The sequence below is a fragment of the Oncorhynchus keta genome, chromosome 34 (genome assembly GCF_023373465.1).
Source record: "Oncorhynchus keta strain PuntledgeMale-10-30-2019 chromosome 34, Oket_V2, whole genome shotgun sequence".
NCBI classification, from domain to species: Eukaryota; Metazoa; Chordata; class Actinopteri; order Salmoniformes; family Salmonidae; genus Oncorhynchus; species Oncorhynchus keta.
In genome coordinates this window covers 78,407,290-78,428,876 of record NC_068454.1, presented here as the reverse complement: position 1 = coordinate 78,428,876, position 21,587 = coordinate 78,407,290, and the positions used below count along the sequence as shown (strand labels likewise).

The 21,587-nt window shown below is 42.2% G+C and overlaps 1 protein-coding gene across 2 annotated transcripts in view; it reads right to left on the bottom strand.

The window, feature by feature from the left end:
- The window catches only part of LOC127915293 (ADAMTS-like protein 4), a 131,850-nt gene that overhangs the window by 101,541 nt on the left and 8,722 nt on the right, over positions 1-21,587 (bottom strand). Inside the window, exons 3-4 of one of the 2 annotated variants that reach the window (XM_052495132.1) lie at positions 20,192-20,844; positions 18,988-19,804 (exon numbers count right to left, since the gene is read on the bottom strand). In XM_052495132.1, coding sequence (XP_052351092.1) covers positions 18,988-19,804; positions 20,192-20,844 — 1,470 coding nt within the window. The remainder of the gene's footprint in view (positions 1-18,987; positions 19,805-20,191; positions 20,845-21,587) is intronic. The other variant, XM_052495133.1, reaches the window with a different exon arrangement.

Genomic DNA, 21,587 nt, shown 5'->3' with positions numbered 1-21,587 from the left:
CAGCTCCTAGTTAATACTGGTGTTACTAACTCTACACTCATACAGGAACCAGCTCCTAGTTAATACTGGTGTTACTAACTCTACACTCATACAGGAACCAGCTCCTAGTTAATACTGGTGTTACTAACTCTACACTCATACAGGAACCAGCTCCTAGTTAACTACTGGTGTTACTAACTCTACACTCATACAGGAACCAGCTCCTAGTTAACTACTGGTGTTACGAACTCTACACTCATACAGGAACCAGCTCCTAGTTAATACTGGTGTTACTAACTCTACACTCATACAGGAACCAGCTCCTAGTTAATACTGGTGTTACTAACTCTACACTCATACAGGAACCACCTCCTAGTTAATACTGGTGTTACTAACTCTACACTCATGTACAGGAAACTGGTGTTACAACTCTACACTCATACAGGAACCACCACCTAGTTAATACTGGTGTTACTAACTCTACACTCATACAGGAACCAGCTCCTAGTTAACTACTGGTGTTACTAACTCTACACTCATACAGGAACCAGCTCCTAGTTAACTACTGGTTAAACTACACTGGAGTTAGTTACTAACTCTACACTCATACAGGAACCACCACCTAGTTAATACTGGTGTTACTAACTCTACACTCATACAGGAACCATCACCTAGTTAATACTGGTGTTACTCACTCTACACTCATACAGGAACCAGTTCCTTGTTAATACTGGTGTTACTAACTCTACACTCATACAGGAACCACCACCTAGTTAATACTGGTGTTACTAACTCTACACTCATACAGGAACCAGCTCCTAGTTAATACTGGTGTTACTAACTCTACACTCATACAGGAACCAGCTCCTTGTTAATACTGGTGTTACTAACTCTACACTCATACAGGAACCAGCTCCTAGTTAATACTGGTGTTACTAACTCTACACTCATACAGGAACCAGCTCCTTGTTAATACTGGTGTTACTAACTCTACACTCATACAGGAACCACCTCCAAGTTAATACTGGTGTTACTAACTCTACACTCATACAGGAACCAGCTCCTAGTTAACTACTGGTGTTACTAACTCTACACTCATACAGGAACCAGCTCCTAGTTAATACTGGTGTTACTAACTCTACACTCATACAGGAACCAGCTCCTAGTTAATACTGGTGTTAATAACTCTACACTCATACAGGAACCAGCTCCTTGTTAATACTGGTGTTACTAACTCTACACTCATACAGGAACCAGCTCCTTGTTAATACTGGTGTTACTAACTCTACACTCATACAGGAACCAGCTCCTTGTTAATACTGGTGTTACTAACTCTACACTCATACAGGAACCAGTTCCTTGTTAATACTGGTGTTACTAACTCTACACTCATACAGGAACCACCACCTAGTTAATACTGGTGTTACTAACTCTACACTCATACAGGAACCAGCTCCTAGTTAATACTGGTGTTACTAACTCTACACTCATACAGGAACCAGCTCCTAGTTAATACTGGTGTTACTAACTCTACACTCATACAGGAACCAGCTCCTAGTTAATACTGGTGTTACTAACTCTACACTCATACAGGAACCAGCTCCTTGTTAATACTGGTGTTACTAACTCTACACTCATACAGGAACCACCACCTAGTTAATACTGGTGTTACTAACTCTACACTCATACAGGAACCAGCTCCTAGTTAATACTGGTGTTACTAACTCTACACTCATACAGGAACCAGCTCCTAGTTAACTACTGGTGTTACTAACTCTACACTCATACAGGAACCAGCTCCTTGTTAATACTGGTGTTACTAACTCTACACTCATACAGGAACCAGCTCCTAGTTAATACTGGTGTTACTAACTCTACACTCATACAGGAACCACCTCCTTGTTAATACTGGTGTTACTAACTCTACACTCATACAGGAACCACCTCCTAGTTAACTACTGGTGTTACTAACTCTACACTCATACAGGAACCAGCTCCTAGTTAATACTGGTGTTACTAACTCTACACTCATACAGGAACCAGCTCCTTGTTAATACTGGTGTTACTAACTCTACACTCATACAGGAACCAGCTCCTAGTTAATACTGGTGTTACTAACTCTACACTCATACAGGAACCACCTCCTAGTTAATACTGGTGTTACTAACTCTACACTCATACAGGAACCAGCTCCTTGTTAATACTGGTGTTACTAACTCTACACTCATACAGGAACCAGCTCCTTGTTAATACTGGTGTTACTAACTCTACACTCATACAGGAACCACCACCTAGTTAATACTGGTGTTACTAACTCTACACTCATACAGGAACCATCACCTAGTTAATACTGGTGTTACTAACTCTACACTCATACAGGAACCAGTTCCTTGTTAATACTGGTGTTACTAACTCTACACTCATACAGGAACCATCACCTAGTTAATACTGGTGTTACTAACTCTACACTCATACAGGAACCAGCTCCTTGTTAATACTGGTGTTACTAACTCTACACTCATACAGGAACCACCACCTAGTTAATACTGGTGTTACTAACTCGACACTCATACAGGAACCACCTCCTAGTTAATACGGGTGTTACTAACTCGACACTCATACAGGAACCAGCTCCTAGTTAATACTGGTGTTACTAACTCTACACTCATACAGGAACCACCTCCTAGTTAATACGGGTGTTACTAACTCTACACTCATACAGGAACCAGCTCCTAGTTAACTACTGGTGTTACTCACTCTACACTCATACAGGAACCAGCTCCTAGTTAATACTGGTGTTACTAACTCTACACTCATACAGGAACCAGCTCCTAGTTAACTACTGGTGTTACTAACTCTACACTCATACAGGAACCAGCTCCTTGTTAATACTGGTGTTACTAACTCTACACTCATACAGGAACCAGCTCCTAGTTAATACTGGTGTTACTAACTCTACACTCATACAGGAACCAGCTCCTAGTTAATACTGGTGTTACTAACTCTACACTCATACAGGAACCAGCTCCTTGTTAATACTGGTGTTACTAACTCGACACTCATACAGGAACCACCTCCTAGTTAATACTGGTGTTACTAACTCTACACTCATACAGGAACCAGCTCCTTGTTAATACTGGTGTTACTAACTCTACACTCATACAGGAACCAGCTCCTAGTTAATACTGGTGTTACTAACTCTACACTCATACAGGAACCAGCTCCTTGTTAATACTGGTGTTACTAACTCTACACTCATACAGGAACCACCTCCAAGTTAATACTGGTGTTACTAACTCTACACTCATACAGGAACCAGCTCCTAGTTAATACTGGTGTTACTAACTCTACACTCATACAGGAACCAGCTCCTAGTTAACTACTGGTGTTACTAACTCTACACTCATACAGGAACCAGCTCCTAGTTAATACTGGTGTTACTAACTCTACACTCATACAGGAACCAGCTCCTAGTTAATACTGGTGTTACTAACTCTACACTCATACAGGAACCAGCTCCTAGTTAATACTGGTGTTACTAACTCTACACTCATACAGGAACCAGCTCCTAGTTAATACTGGTGTTACTAACTCTACACTCATACAGGAACCAGCTCCTAGTTAACTACTGGTGTTACTAACTCTACACTCATACAGGAACCAGCTCCTAGTTAACTACTGGTGTTACGAACTCTACACTCATACAGGAACCAGCTCCTAGTTAATACTGGTGTTACTAACTCTACACTCATACAGGAACCAGCTCCTAGTTAATACTGGTGTTACTAACTCTACACTCATACAGGAACCAGCTCCTAGTTAATACTGGTGTTACTAACTCTACACTCATGTAGAGTTAGTAACTACTAACTCTACACTCATACAGGAACCACCACCTAGTTAATACTGGTGTTACTAACTCTACACTCATACAGGAACCAGCTCCTAGTTAATACTGGTGTTACTAACTCTACACTCATACAGGAACCAGCTCCTAGTTAATACTGGTGTTACTAACTCTACACTCATACAGGAACCAGCTCCTAGTTAATACTGGTGTTACTAACTCTACACTCATACAGGAACCAGCTCCTAGTTAATACTGGTGTTACTAACTCTACACTCATACAGGAACCAGCTCCTAGTTAATACTGGTGTTACTAACTCTACACTCATACAGGAACCAGCTCCTAGTTAATACTGGTGTTACTAACTCTACACTCATACAGGAACCAGCTCCTTGTTAATACTGGTGTTACTAACTCTACACTCATACAGGAACCAGCTCCTAGTTAACTACTGGTGTTACTAACTCTACACTCATACAGGAACCAGCTCCTAGTTAATACTGGTGTTACTAACTCTACACTCATACAGGAACCAGCTCCTAGTTAATACTGGTGTTACTAACTCTACACTCATACAGGAACCAGCTCCTAGTTAATACTGGTGTTACTAACTCTACACTCATACAGGAACCATCACCTAGTTAATACTGGTGTTACTCACTCTACACTCATACAGGAACCAGTTCCTTGTTAATACTGGTGTTACTAACTCTACACTCATACAGGAACCATCACCTAGTTAATACTGGTGTTACTAACTCTACACTCATACAGGAACCAGCTCCTTGTTAATACTGGTGTTACTAACTCTACACTCATACAGGAACCACCACCTAGTTAATACTGGTGTTACTAACTCGACACTCATACAGGAACCAGCTCCTAGTTAATACTGGTGTTACTAACTCTACACTCATACAGGAACCACCTCCTAGTTAATACGGGTGTTACTAACTCGACACTCATACAGGAACCAGCTCCTAGTTAATACTGGTGTTACTAACTCTACACTCATACAGGAACCACCTCCTAGTTAATACGGGTGTTACTAACTCTACACTCATACAGGAACCAGCTCCTAGTTAACTACTGGTGTTACTCACTCTACACTCATACAGGAACCAGCTCCTAGTTAATACTGGTGTTACTAACTCTACACTCATACAGGAACCAGCTCCTAGTTAACTACTGGTGTTACTAACTCTACACTCATACAGGAACCAGCTCCTAGTTAATACTGGTGTTACTAACTCTACACTCATACAGGAACCAGCTCCTAGTTAATACTGGTGTTACTAACTCTACACTCATACAGGAACCAGCTCCTAGTTAATACTGGTGTTACTAACTCTACACTCATACAGGAACCAGCTCCTTGTTAATACTGGTGTTACTAACTCTACACTCATACAGGAACCACCTCCAAGTTAATACTGGTGTTACTAACTCTACACTCATACAGGAACCAGCTCCTTGTTAATACTGGTGTTACTAACTCTACACTCATACAGGAACCAGCTCCTAGTTAATACTGGTGTTACTAACTCTACACTCATACAGGAACCAGCTCCTAGTTAATACTGGTGTTACTAACTCTACACTCATACAGGAACCACCTCCTAGTTAATACTGGTGTTACTAACTCTACACTCATGTAGAGTTAGTAACTGGTGTTACTAACTCTACACTCATACAGGAACCACCACCTAGTTAATACTGGTGTTACTAACTCTACACTCATACAGGAACCATCACCTAGTTAATACTGGTGTTACTCACTCTACACTCATACAGGAACCAGTTCCTTGTTAATACTGGTGTTACTAACTCTACACTCATACAGGAACCATCACCTAGTTAATACTGGTGTTACTAACTCTACACTCATACAGGAACCAGCTCCTTGTTAATACTGGTGTTACTAACTCTACACTCATACAGGAACCACCACCTAGTTAATACTGGTGTTACTAACTCGACACTCATACAGGAACCAGCTCCTAGTTAATACTGGTGTTACTAACTCTACACTCATACAGGAACCACCTCCTAGTTAATACGGGTGTTACTAACTCTACACTCATACAGGAACCAGCTCCTAGTTAACTACTGGTGTTACTCACTCTACACTCATACAGGAACCAGCTCCTAGTTAATACTGGTGTTACTAACTCTACACTCATACAGGAACCAGCTCCTAGTTAACTACTGGTGTTACTAACTCTACACTCATACAGGAACCACCTCCTCGTTAACTACTGGTGTTACTAACTCTACACTCATACAGGAACCAGCTCCTAGTTAATACTGGTGTTACTAACTCTACACTCATACAGGAACCAGCTCCTAGTTAATACTGGTGTTACTAACTCTACACTCATACAGGAACCAGCTCCTTGTTAATACTGGTGTTACTAACTCTACACTCATACAGGAACCAGCTCCTAGTTAATACTGGTGTTACTAACTCTACACTCATACAGGAACCAGCTCCTTGTTAATACTGGTGTTACTAACTCTACACTCATACAGGAACCACCTCCAAGTTAATACTGGTGTTACTAACTCTACACTCATACAGGAACCAGCTCCTAGTTAATACTGGTGTTACTAACTCTACACTCATACAGGAACCAGCTCCTAGTTAACTACTGGTGTTACTAACTCTACACTCATACAGGAACCAGCTCCTAGTTAATACTGGTGTTACTAACTCTACACTCATACAGGAACCAGCTCCTAGTTAATACTGGTGTTACTAACTCTACACTCATACAGGAACCAGCTCCTAGTTAATACTGGTGTTACTAACTCTACACTCATACAGGAACCAGCTCCTAGTTAACTACTGGTGTTACTAACTCTACACTCATACAGGAACCACCTCCTAGTTAACTACTGGTGTTACTAACTCTACACTCATACAGGAACCACCACCTAGTTAATACTGGTGTTACTAACTCTACACTCATACAGGAACCAGCTCCTAGTTAATACTGGTGTTACTAACTCTACACTCATACAGGAACCACCTCCTAGTTAATACTGGTGTTACTAACTCTACACTCATACAGGAACCACCTCCTAGTTAATACTGGTGTTACTAACTCTACACTCATACAGGAACCAGCTCCTAGTTAACTACTGGTGTTACTAACTCTACACTCATACAGGAACCAGCTCCTAGTTAATACTAACTCGACACTCATACAGGAACCAGCTCCTAGTTAATACTGGTGTTACTGACTCTACACTCATACAGGAACCAGCTCCTAGTTAATACTGGTGTTACTAACTCTACACTCATACAGGAACCAGCTCCTAGTTAACTACTGGTGTTACTCACTCTACACTCATACAGGAACCAGCTCCTAGTTAATACTGGTGTTACTAACTCTACACTCATACAGGAACCAGCTCCTAGTTAACTACTGGTGTTACTAACTCTACACTCATACAGGAACCAGCTCCTTGTTAATACTGGTGTTACTAACTCTACACTCATACAGGAACCAGCTCCTAGTTAATACTGGTGTTACTAACTCTACACTCATACAGGAACCAGCTCCTAGTTAATACTGGTGTTACTAACTCTACACTCATACAGGAACCAGCTCCTAGTTAACTACTGGTGTTACTAACTCTACACTCATACAGGAACCAGCTCCTAGTTAATACTGGTGTTACTAACTCTACACTCATACAGGAACCAGCTCCTAGTTAATACTGGTGTTACTAACTCTACACTCATACAGGAACCACCTCCTAGTTAATACTGGTGTTACTAACTCTACACTCATACAGGAACCAGCTCCTTGTTAATACTGGTGTTACTAACTCTACACTCATACAGGAACCAGCTCCTAGTTAATACTGGTGTTACTAACTCTACACTCATACAGGAACCAGCTCCTTGTTAATACTGGTGTTACTAACTCTACACTCATACAGGAACCACCTCCAAGTTAATACTGGTGTTACGAACTCTACACTCATACAGGAACCAGCTCCTAGTTAATACTGGTGTTACTAACTCTACACTCATACAGGAACCAGCTCCTAGTTAACTACTGGTGTTAATAACTCTACACTCATACAGGAACCAGCTCCTAGTTAATACTGGTGTTACTAACTCTACACTCATACAGGAACCAGCTCCTAGTTAATACTGGTGTTACTAACTCTACACTCATACAGGAACCAGCTCCTTGTTAATACTGGTGTTACTAACTCTACACTCATACAGGAACCAGCTCCTAGTTAATACTGGTGTTACTAACTCTACACTCATACAGGAACCAGCTCCTTGTTAATACTGGTGTTACTAACTCTACACTCATACAGGAACCACCTCCAAGTTAATACTGGTGTTACGAACTCTACACTCATACAGGAACCAGCTCCTAGTTAATACTGGTGTTACTAACTCTACACTCATACAGGAACCAGCTCCTAGTTAACTACTGGTGTTACTAACTCTACACTCATACAGGAACCAGCTCCTAGTTAATACTGGTGTTACTAACTCTACACTCATACAGGAACCAGCTCCTAGTTAATACTGGTGTTACTAACTCTACACTCATACAGGAACCAGCTCCTAGTTAATACTGGTGTTACTAACTCTACACTCATACAGGAACCAGCTCCTAGTTAATACTGGTGTTACTAACTCTACACTCATACAGGAACCAGCTCCTAGTTAACTACTGGTGTTACTAACTCTACACTCATACAGGAACCAGCTCCTAGTTAACTACTGGTGTTACGAACTCTACACTCATACAGGAACCAGCTCCTAGTTAATACTGGTGTTACTAACTCTACACTCATACAGGAACCAGCTCCTAGTTAATACTGGTGTTACTAACTCTACACTCATACAGGAACCACCTCCTAGTTAATACTGGTGTTACTAACTCTACACTCATGTAGAGTTAGTAACTGGTGTTACTAACTCTACACTCATACAGGAACCACCACCTAGTTAATACTGGTGTTACTAACTCTACACTCATACAGGAACCAGCTCCTAGTTAACTACTGGTGTTACTAACTCTACACTCATACAGGAACCAGCTCCTAGTTAATACTGGTGTTACTAACTCTACACTCATGTAGAGTTAGTAACTGGTGTTACTAACTCTACACTCATACAGGAACCACCACCTAGTTAATACTGGTGTTACTAACTCTACACTCATACAGGAACCATCACCTAGTTAATACTGGTGTTACTCACTCTACACTCATACAGGAACCAGTTCCTTGTTAATACTGGTGTTACTAACTCTACACTCATACAGGAACCACCACCTAGTTAATACTGGTGTTACTAACTCGACACTCATACAGGAACCAGCTCCTAGTTAATACTGGTGTTACTAACTCTACACTCATACAGGAACCACCTCCTAGTTAATACGGGTGTTACTAACTCGACACTCATACAGGAACCAGCTCCTAGTTAATACTGGTGTTACTAACTCTACACTCATACAGGAACCAGCTCCTAGTTAATACTGGTGTTACTAACTCTACACTCATACAGGAACCAGCTCCTTGTTAATACTGGTGTTACTAACTCTACACTCATACAGGAACCAGCTCCTAGTTAACTACTGGTGTTACGAACTCTACACTCATACAGGAACCAGCTCCTAGTTAATACTGGTGTTACTAACTCTACACTCATACAGGAACCAGCTCCTTGTTAATACTGGTGTTACTAACTCTACACTCATACAGGAACCAGCTCCTTGTTAATACTGGTGTTACTAACTCTACACTCATACAGGAACCAGCTCCTAGTTAATACTGGTGTTACTAACTCTACACTCATACAGGAACCAGCTCCTAGTTAATACTGGTGTTACTAACTCTACACTCATACAGGAACCACCTCCTAGTTAATACGGGTGTTACTAACTCTACACTCATACAGGAACCACCACCTAGTTAATACTGGTGTTACTAACTTGACACTCATACAGGAACCAGCTCCTAGTTAATACTGGTGTTACTAACTCTACACTCATACAGGAACCACCTCCTAGTTAATACTGGTGTTACTAACTCTACACTCATACAGGAACCAGCTCCTAGTTAATACTGGTGTTACTAACTCTACACTCATACAGGAACCAGCTCCTTGTTAATACTGGTGTTACTAACTCTACACTCATACAGGAACCACCACCTAGTTAATACTGGTGTTACTAACTCGACACTCATACAGGAACCAGCTCCTAGTTAATACTGGTGTTACTAACTCTACACTCATACAGGAACCAGCTCCTAGTTAACTACTGGTGTTACTAACTCTACACTCATACAGGAACCAGCTCCTTGTTAATACTGGTGTTACTAACTCTACACTCATACAGGAACCAGCTCCTAGTTAATACTGGTGTTACTAACTCTACACTCATACAGGAACCAGCTCCTAGTTAATACTGGTGTTACTAACTCTACACTCATACAGGAACCAGCTCCTAGTTAATACTGGTGTTACTAACTCTACACTCATACAGGAACCAGCTCCTAGTTAATACTGGTGTTACTAACTCTACACTCATACAGGAACCAGCTCCTTGTTAATACTGGTGTTACTAACTCTACACTCATACAGGAACCAGCTCCTTGTTAATACTGGTGTTACTAACTCTACACTCATACAGGAACCACCTCCAAGTTAATACTGGTGTTACGAACTCTACACTCATACAGGAACCAGCTCCTTGTTAATACTGGTGTTACTAACTCTACACTCATACAGGAACCAGCTCCTTGTTAATACTGGTGTTACTAACTCTACACTCATACAGGAACCACCACCTAGTTAATACTGGTGTTACTAACTCTACACTCATACAGGAACCATCACCTAGTTAATACTGGTGTTACTAACTCTACACTCATACAGGAACCAGTTCCTTGTTAATACTGGTGTTACTAACTCTACACTCATACAGGAACCATCACCTAGTTAATACTGGTGTTACTAACTCTACACTCATACAGGAACCAGCTCCTTGTTAATACTGGTGTTACTAACTCTACACTCATACAGGAACCACCACCTAGTTAATACTGGTGTTACTAACTCGACACTCATACAGGAACCAGCTCCTAGTTAATACTGGTGTTACTAACTCTACACTCATACAGGAACCAGCTCCTAGTTAATACTGGTGTTACTAACTCTACACTCATACAGGAACCAGCTCCTTGTTAATACTGGTGTTACTAACTCTACACTCATACAGGAACCAGCTCCTAGTTAACTACTGGTGTTACGAACTCTACACTCATACAGGAACCAGCTCCTAGTTAATACTGGTGTTACTAACTCTACACTCATACAGGAACCAGCTCCTAGTTAACTACTGGTGTTAATAACTCTACACTCATACAGGAACCAGCTCCTAGTTAATACTGGTGTTACTAACTCTACACTCATACAGGAACCAGCTCCTAGTTAATACTGGTGTTACTAACTCTACACTCATACAGGAACCAGCTCCTAGTTAATACTGGTGTTACTAACTCTACACTCATACAGGAACCATCACCTAGTTAATACTGGTGTTACTAACTCTACACTCAAACAGGAACCACCTCCTAGTTAATACTGGTGTTACTAACTCTACACTCATACAGGAACCAGCTCCTAGTTAATACTGGTGTTACTAACTCTACACTCATACAGGAACCAGCTCCTAGTTAATACTGGTGTTACTAACTCTACACTCATACAGGAACCAGCTCCTTGTTAATACTGGTGTTACTAACTCTACACTCATACAGGAACCACCTCCAAGTTAATACTGGTGTTACTAACTCTACACTCATACAGGAACCAGCTCCTAGTTAATACTGGTGTTACTAACTCTACACTCATACAGGAACCAGCTCCTAGTTAATACTGGTGTTACTAACTCTACACTCATACAGGAACCAGCTCCTAGTTAATACTGGTGTTACTAACTCTACACTCATACAGGAACCAGCTCCTAGTTAATACTGGTGTTACTAACTCTACACTCATACAGGAACCAGCTCCTAGTTAATACTGGTGTTACTAACTCTACACTCATACAGGAACCAGCTCCTAGTTAACTACTGGTGTTACTAACTCTACACTCATACAGGAACCAGCTCCTAGTTAACTACTGGTGTTACGAACTCTACACTCATACAGGAACCAGCTCCTAGTTAATACTGGTGTTACTAACTCTACACTCATACAGGAACCAGCTCCTAGTTAATACTGGTGTTACTAACTCTACACTCATACAAGAACCACCTCCTAGTTAATACTGGTGTTACTAACTCTACACTCATGTAGAGTTAGTAACTGGTGTTACTAACTCTACACTCATACAGGAACCACCACCTAGTTAATACTGGTGTTACTAACTCTACACTCATACAGGAACCACCACCTAGTTAATACTGGTGTTACTAACTTGACACTCATACAGGAACCAGCTCCTAGTTAATACTGGTGTTACTAACTCTACACTCATACAGGAACCATCACCTAGTTAATACTGGTGTTACTAACTCTACACTCATACAGGAACCACCTCCTAGTTAATACTGGTGTTACTAACTCTACACTCATACAGGAACCAGCTCCTAGTTAATACTGGTGTTACTAACTCTACACTCATACAGGAACCAGCTCCTAGTTAATACTGGTGTTACTAACTCTACACTCATACAGGAACCATCACCTAGTTAATACTGGTGTTACTGACTCTACACTCATACAGGAACCAGCTCCTAGTTAACTACTGGTGTTACTCACTCTACACTCATACAGGAACCAGCTCCTAGTTAATACTGGTGTTACTAACTCTACACTCATACAGGAACCAGCTCCTTGTTAATACTGGTGTTACTAACTCTACACTCATACAGGAACCAGCTCCTAGTTAATACTGGTGTTACTAACTCTACACTCATACAGGAACCATCTCCTAGTTAATACTGGTGTTACTAACTCTACACTCATACAGGAACCAGCTTGTTAATACTGGTGTTACTAACTCTACACTCATACAGGAACCATTAGTTAATACTGGTGTTACTAACTCTACACTCATACAGGAACCAGCTCCTTGTTAATACTGGTGTTACTAACTCTACACTCATACAGGAACCAGCTCCTAGTTAATACTGGTGTTACTAACTCTACACTCATACAGGAACCAGCTCCTAGTTAATACTGGTGTTACTAACTCTACACTCATACAGGAACCAGCTCCTAGTTAATACTGGTGTTACTAACTCTACACTCATACAGGAACCAGCTCCTAGTTAATACTGGTGTTACTAACTCTACACTCATACAGGAACCACCTCCTAGTTAATACTGGTGTTACTAACTCTACACTCATACAGGAACCAGCTCCTAGTTAACTACTGGTGTTACTAACTCTACACTCATACAGGAACCAGCTCCTAGTTAATACTGGTGTTACTAACTCTACACTCATACAGGAACCAGCTCCTAGTTAACTACTGGTGTTACTAACTCTACACTCATACAGGAACCAGCTCCTAGTTAATACTGGTGTTACTAACTCTACACTCATACAGGAACCAGCTCCTAGTTAATACTGGTGTTACTAACTCTACACTCATACAGGAACCAGCTCCTAGTTAATACTGGTGTTACTAACTCTACACTCATACAGGAACCAGCTCCTAGTTAATACTGGTGTTACTAACTCTACACTCATACAGGAACCACCTCCATTAATACTGGTGTTACTAACTCTACACTCATACAGGAACCAGCTCCTTGTTAATACTGGTGTTACTAACTCTACACTCATACAGGAACCAGCTCCAAGTTAATACTGGTGTTACTAACTCTACACTCATACAGGAACCAGCTCCTAGTTAATACTGGTGTTACTAACTCTACACTCATACAGGAACCACCTCCAAGTTAATACTGGTGTTACTAACTCTACACTCATACAGGAACCAGCTCCTAGTTAATACTGGTGTTACTAACTCTACACTCATACAGGAACCAGCTCCTAGTTAACTACTGGTGTTACTAACTCTACACTCATACAGGAACCAGCTCCTAGTTAATACTGGTGTTACTAACTCTACACTCATACAGGAACCAGCTCCTAGTTAATACTGGTGTTACTAACTCTACACTCATACAGGAACCAGCTCCTAGTTAATACTGGTGTTACTAACTCTACACTCATACAGGAACCAGCTCCTAGTTAATACTGGTGTTACTAACTCTACACTCATACAGGAACCAGCTCCTAGTTAACTACTGGTGTTACTAACTCTACACTCATACAGGAACCAGCTCCTAGTTAATACTGGTGTTACTAACTCTACACTCATACAGGAACCAGCTCCTAGTTAATACTGGTGTTACTAACTCTACACTCATACAGGAACCAGCTCCTAGTTAACTACTGGTGTTAATAACTCTACACTCATACAGGAACCAGCTCCTAGTTAATACTGGTGTTACTAACTCTACACTCATACAGGAACCAGCTCCTAGTTAATACTGGTGTTACTAACTCTACACTCATACAGGAACCAGCTCCTAGTTAATACTGGTGTTACTAACTCTACACTCATACAGGAACCAGCTCCTAGTTAATACTGGTGTTACTAACTCTACACTCATACAGGAACCAGCTCCTAGTTAATACTGGTGTTACTAACTCTACACTCATACAGGAACCAGCTCCTAGTTAATACTGGTGTTACTAACTCTACACTCATACAGGAACCAGCTCCTAGTTAATACTGGTGTTACTAACTCTACACTCATACAGGAACCAGCTCCTAGTTAATACTGGTGTTACTAACTCTACACTCATACAGGAACCAGCTCCTAGTTAATACTGGTGTTACTAACTCTACACTCATACAGGAACCAGCTCCTTGTTAATACTGGTGTTACTAACTCTACACTCATACAGGAACCAGCTCCTAGTTAATACTGGTGTTACTAACTCTACACTCATACAGGAACCAGCTCCTAGTTAATACTGGTGTTACTAACTCTACACTCATACAGGAACCAGCTCCTAGTTAATACTGGTGTTACTAACTCTACACTCATACAGGAACCAGCTCCTAGTTAATACTGGTGTTACTAACTCTACACTCATACAGGAACCAGCTCCTAGTTAATACTGGTGTTACTAACTCTACACTCATACAGGAACCAGCTCCTAGTTAATACTGGTGTTACTAACTCTACACTCATACAGGAACCACCACCTAGTTAATACTGGTGTTACTAACTCTACACTCATACAGGAACCACCACCTAGTTAATACTGGTGTTACTAACTTGACACTCATACAGGAACCAGCTCCTAGTTAATACTGGTGTTACTAACTCTACACTCATACAGGAACCACCTCCTAGTTAATACTGGTGTTACTAACTCTACACTCATACAGGAACCAGCTCCTAGTTAATACTGGTATTACTAACTCTACACTCATACAGGAACCACCTCCTAGTTAATACGGGTGTTACTAACTCTACACTCATACAGGAACCACCACCTAGTTAATACTGGTGTTACTAACTTGACACTCATACAGGAACCAGCTCCTAGTTAATACTGGTGTTACTAACTCTACACTCATACAGGAACCACCTCCTAGTTAATACTGGTGTTACTAACTCTACACTCATACAGGAACCAGCTCCTAGTTAATACTGGTGTTACTAACTCTACACTCATACAGGAACCAGCTCCTAGTTAATACTGGTGTTACTAACTCTACACTCATACAGGAACCAGCTCCTAGTTAATACTGGTGTTACTAACTCTACACTCATACAGGAACCAGCTCCAAGTTAATACTGGTGTTACTAACTCTACACTCATACAGGAACCAGCTCCTAGTTAATACTGGTGTTACTAACTCTACACTCATACAGGAACCAGCTCCAAGTTAATACTGGTGTTACTAACTCTACACTCATACAGGAACCAGCTCCAAGTTAATACTGGTGTTACTAACTCTACACTCATACAGGAACCAGCTCCTAGTTAATACTGGTGTTACTAACTCTACACTCATACAGGAACCACCTCCAAGTTAATACTGGTGTTACTAACTCTACACTCATACAGGAACCAGCTCCTAGTTAATACTGGTGTTACTAACTCTACACTCATACAGGAACCAGCTCCTAGTTAACTACTGGTGTTAGTCTACACTCAAGTTAATACTGGTGTTACTAACTCTACACTCATACAGGAACCAGCTCCTAGTTAATACTGGTGTTACTAACTCTACACTCATACAGGAACCAGCTCCTAGTTAATACTGGTGTTACTAACTCTACACTCATACAGGAACCAGCTCCTAGTTAATACTGGTGTTACTAACTCTACACTCATACAGGAACCAGCTCCTAGTTAACTACTGGTGTTACTAACTCTACACTCATACAGGAACCAGCTCCTAGTTAACTACTGGTGTTACTAACTCTACACTCATACAGGAACCAGCTCCTAGTTAATACTGGTGTTACTAACTCTACACTCATACAGGAACCAGCTCCTAGTTAATACTGGTGTTACTAACTCTACACTCATACAGGAACCACCTCCTAGTTAATACTGGTGTTACTAACTCTACACTCATGTAGAGTTAGTAACTGAACCATACAGGAACCACCACCTAGTTAATACTGGTGTTACTAACTCTACACTCATACAGGAACCAGCTCCTAGTTAATACTGGTGTTACTAACTGGGAACCAGCTCCTAGTTAATACTGGTGTTACTAACTACACTCATACAGGAACCAGCTCCTAGTTAATACTGGTGTTACTAACTCTACACTCATACAGGAACCAGCTCCTAGTTTAAACTACACTGGAACCACCACCTAGTTAATACTGGTGTTACTAACTCTACACTCATACAGGAACCAGCTCCTAGTTAATACTGGTGTTACTAACTCTACACTCATACAGGAACCACCTCCTAGTTAATACTGGTGTTACTAACTCTACACTCATACAGGAACCAGCTCCTAGTTAATACTGGTGTTACTAACTCTACACTCATACAGGAACCAGCTCCTAGTTAATACTGGTGTTACTAACTCTACACTCATACAGGAACCAGCTCCTAGTTAACTACTGGTGTTACTAACTCTACACTCATACAGGAACCAGCTCCTAGTTAATACTGGTGTTACTAACTCTACACTCATACAGGAACCAGCTCCTAGTTAACTACTGGTGTTACTAACTCTACACTCATACAGGAACCACCTCCTAGTTAATACTGGTGTTACTAACTCTACACTCATACAGGAACCAGCTCCTAGTTAATACTGGTGTTACTAACTCTACACTCATACAGGAACCAGCTCCTAGTTAATACTGGTGTTACTAACTCTACACTCATACAGGAACCAGCTCCTAGTTAACTCTACACTCATACAGGAACCACCTCCTAGTTAATACTGGTGTTACTAACTCTACACTCATACAGGAACCAGCTCCTAGTTAATACTGGTGTTACTAACTCTACACTCATACAGGAACCACCTCCTAGTTAACTACTGGTGTTACTAACTCTACACTCATACAGGAACCACTCCTAGTTAATACTGGTGTTACTAACTCTACACTCATACAGGAACCAGCTCCTAGTTAATACTGGTGTTACTAACTCTACACTCATACAGGAACCAGCTCCTAGTTAACTACTGGTGTTACTAACTCTACACTCATACAGGAACCAGCTCCTAGTTAATACTGGTGTTACTAACTCTACACTCATACAGGAACCACCTCCTAGTTAATACTGGTGTTACTAACTCTACACTCATACAGGAACCAGCTCCTAGTTAATACTGGTGTTACTAACTCTACACTCATACAGGAACCAGCTCCTAGTTAATACTGGTGTTACTAACTCTACACTCATACAGGAACCACTCCTAGTTAATACTGGTGTTACTAACTCTACACTCATACAGGAACCACCTCCTAGTTAATACTGGTGTTACTAACTCTACACTCATACAGGAACCACTCCTAGTTAATACTGGTGTTACTAACTCTACACTCATACAGGAACCAGCTCCTAGTTAATACTGGTGTTACTAACTCTACACTCATACAGGAACCACCTCCTAGTTAATACTGGTGTTACTAACTCTACACTCATACAGGAACCACTCTTAGTTAATACTGGTGTTACTAACTCTACACTCATACAGGAACCATCTCCTAGTTAATACTGGTGTTACTAACTCTACACTCATACAGGAACCAGCTCCTTGTTAATACTGGTGTTACTAACTCTACACTCATACAGGAACCAGCTCCTAGTTAATACTGGTGTTACTAACTCTACACTCATACAGGAACCAGCTCCTTGTTAATACTGGTGTTACTAACTCTACACTCATACAGTTAAATACTGGTGTTACTAACTCTACACTCATACAGGAACCACCTCCTAGTTAATACTGGTGTTACTAACTCTACACTCATACAGGAACCAGCTCCTAGTTAACTACTGGTGTTACTAACTCTACACTCATACAGGAACCACCACCTAGTTAATACTGGTGTTACTAACTCTACACTCATACAGGAACCAGCTCCTAGTTAACTACTGGTGTTACTAACTCTACACTCATACAGGAACCACCTCCTAGTTAATACTGGTGTTACTAACTCTACACTCATACAGGAACCAGCTCCTAGTTAATACTGGTGTTACTAACTCTACACTCATACAGGAACCACCTCCTGGTGTTAATACTGGAACCAGCTGTTACTAACTCTATACAGGAACCAGCTCCTAGTTAATACACTAACTCTAGGAACCAGCTCCTAGTTAACCACTGGTACTAACTCTACACTCATACAGGAACCACCTCCTAGTTAACTACTGGTGTTACTAACTCTACACTCATACAGGAACCAGCTCCTAGTTAACCACTGGTATACTAACTCTACACTAATTCAGGAACCAGCTCCTAGTTAATACTGGTGTTACTAACTCTACACTCATACAGGAACCAGCTCCTAGTTAACTACTGGTATACTAAGCCTTCACTCCAACCACTGAGGCATTTCAAGACCCAAGGCATCTGCTCTTACCTGTGAAAAGCACCGACGATACTCATTCTCTGCTCCCGAACACCTGTACTTCTGGGGGGGTAATATCTGTCCCCCTGTCTCCCCCTCGGCCAGGGGGTGGGGGTGCTGCTGTTGTTGCAGGGGGTAGATATTGGGTTGGGGGGGTCTAGGGTGAGGGGATTGGAGCTCAGGGTTGAACCCATCTCTCTCTCTGTGCTCGGGGGAGGAGCGGTGGAGAGGGGGTGAGTAGGGGTGAGAGACAGGGGGGGGGTAGGAGTGAGGCAGAGGGGGGAGGGGAGGAGGGGCGCGTCTATCAATGATTCTGTCGTGGTTGGGCTGGAAGGGAGATGGCCTGTGTGAGTGAGGGAGGGTCGAGGGCACTCTCACTCTTTCTCTCCCTCGCTCCCTCCCTCGCTCCGCAGCAGCTTGTCTCTGTCTGTCCGTCTGTCTGTGAGTGTCCGTGTCCCTCTGTCCATTCCTTTCTGGTTTAGCTATGGTTGTCATTATTAATGCCTTAGCGACAGGTGACTCCGTACTCTCCCCCTCTGTCTTCCTTTCCTCCTCTCTCCTCTCATGCTCCCTCTCTCCCCTATTCCCTTTGTGGTTCTTGCTTCCCTCCCTCCCCTTCTCTCCCCTCCTCTTCTCTTCTCCTTCTCCGGGTCTGTCCATTTGGTCAATGTTAGCAACAGTTCCCTCCTGCTCCTCGGTTTCTAGTACCAGGGTTGCTATGGTAGCATTGCCGTGCTCAGTGTGGCGGGCCTGCCGGTTTTGCCGGTGTAATGGCAGAGAGAAGGGAACCCTGCCGTAACCAAACTGACCCGGACGGATAGAAGAGGACCTGAGAGAGAGAGAGAGGGGGGGGGTTAGACAGGGAAATATTACACATGATGACAGAACTCTTATCTGCTCTTAAAATGATTGACATTCTCCACAACTAGAGCCAACAGCTTACAGCCTACAGTGAGAGTTAGAGGCAGAGCACAGGAGAGTGAGAGCCCTAAGGAGTCTGTCTATCTGTATGGAGGTCATGATATTGAGCAGAACTAGTGGGCTAATGGCACAGCAACTCACACTCCCATGACTCACATCAACCGAATGACTCAACTCATACTACTAACGCCTTAACAAACAACGTCTTAACATTTACATGGCGTCTAAAACAACATTTACACAACATCTACAGTAAACAGTTTCCTTGCCAACACGATCATCCAATCATACTCACCTACTAGCAGGCAGAGCCCCCCTATTGGGCAACACTGACCTTCTGCTCCCACTTCCTCCCACCCTCCCTGTTCCAGGATTGGCTGGCTGGCGGGCGGCATGTGCTGGTTGGCTGTAGCTGGATGGGGGGGCAGGAAATGAGGGGGAACGGTAAACAGAACCTGGCCCCTGATTGGGTGATGAGAATTCCGGGCGATAGAGGGGAGACGTGGGATTGGAGGACTGCGCTGGCACAGCTCCTGCCCCTCCTCCTATAGGAGTGTCCCGATAGAGAGACAGTCCTGGGTTCTGATTGGATGATGGGAGTGAGGGGGGATAGAAGGGGTCTGGCTGTCTCTCTGTCCCTCCCCCACCTCCTCCCCCGTACTGGGACTGCTGGTTCCTAGAGTAATGAGGGGGGTAGAAGGGGCGGATGGCGGAGATGACAGAGCCATGGTTGAGACCCCCGGCCCTCCCTGGGAGGAACGATGAACCCCCCCAGTTTGGAAGAGAGTGGGAGAGGGGAGGAGTTAGAGAACGGGGAGGGGCTTCACACTTTCTGGTTCTCTGTGACACGCCCACTCCACAGCTCTGAGAACATCCTGACCACTCCTCCCAGGCAGACCACACCCCGTCCGGACTATTGTCCACCTGCCGAGATCTTCTGCCCGCTGCCTGGAACACACACACACACACACACACACACACACACACACACACACACACACACACACACACACACACACACACACACACACACACACACACACACACAAGAACACATCAGACATATGATAAACCAGCCAGGTCACCCGTGATACAAGTCAGTATTAGACGTCCATCCATGTCTGAGGACGTCGGGAGATGATGTGGGAACCAGCCACTAGGGGCAACAGTGAGCGCTGTTACCTTCAAGGGTGTTGCTAGGGTGTTGCGTTTGCCTCTGATGCAAAAGATTGCATGTTGAAATCCAGTGATAGAAAGTTGTTTTTGAAGTTTTTGTTTTAAGCCTATCCCAAACCTTAACCCTTACCTTAACCATTCAGAGTTCATGCCTAACCTTAAGATTTCTGAGTTAATTCCTAAACTTAACCCTAACCTTAAAAATGCAGTTAATGCCTAAAGTAGCACAAAATTGGTTAGAGAAAAAACAAGAAGAATTGGAGGTACTTATTCAAGAACGATCAAGTGTAATGTTTTACAAGAATAAAGCGAATTGGATGGAAAATTGTGAAAAATGCACAAGTGTTTTCTTGAATCTTTATCATAGAAATGTTCCGAAAAAGAATTTACAGAAACTCGTTACAAATTATGGAGTCATCCATGATTCACCAAATGATATTTTGAAAGCAAAATATTTTAAGCATGTTTTCTTTTCAGTCTCCTCCATTTCCACTGAATGATGTTAACTGTAAAGA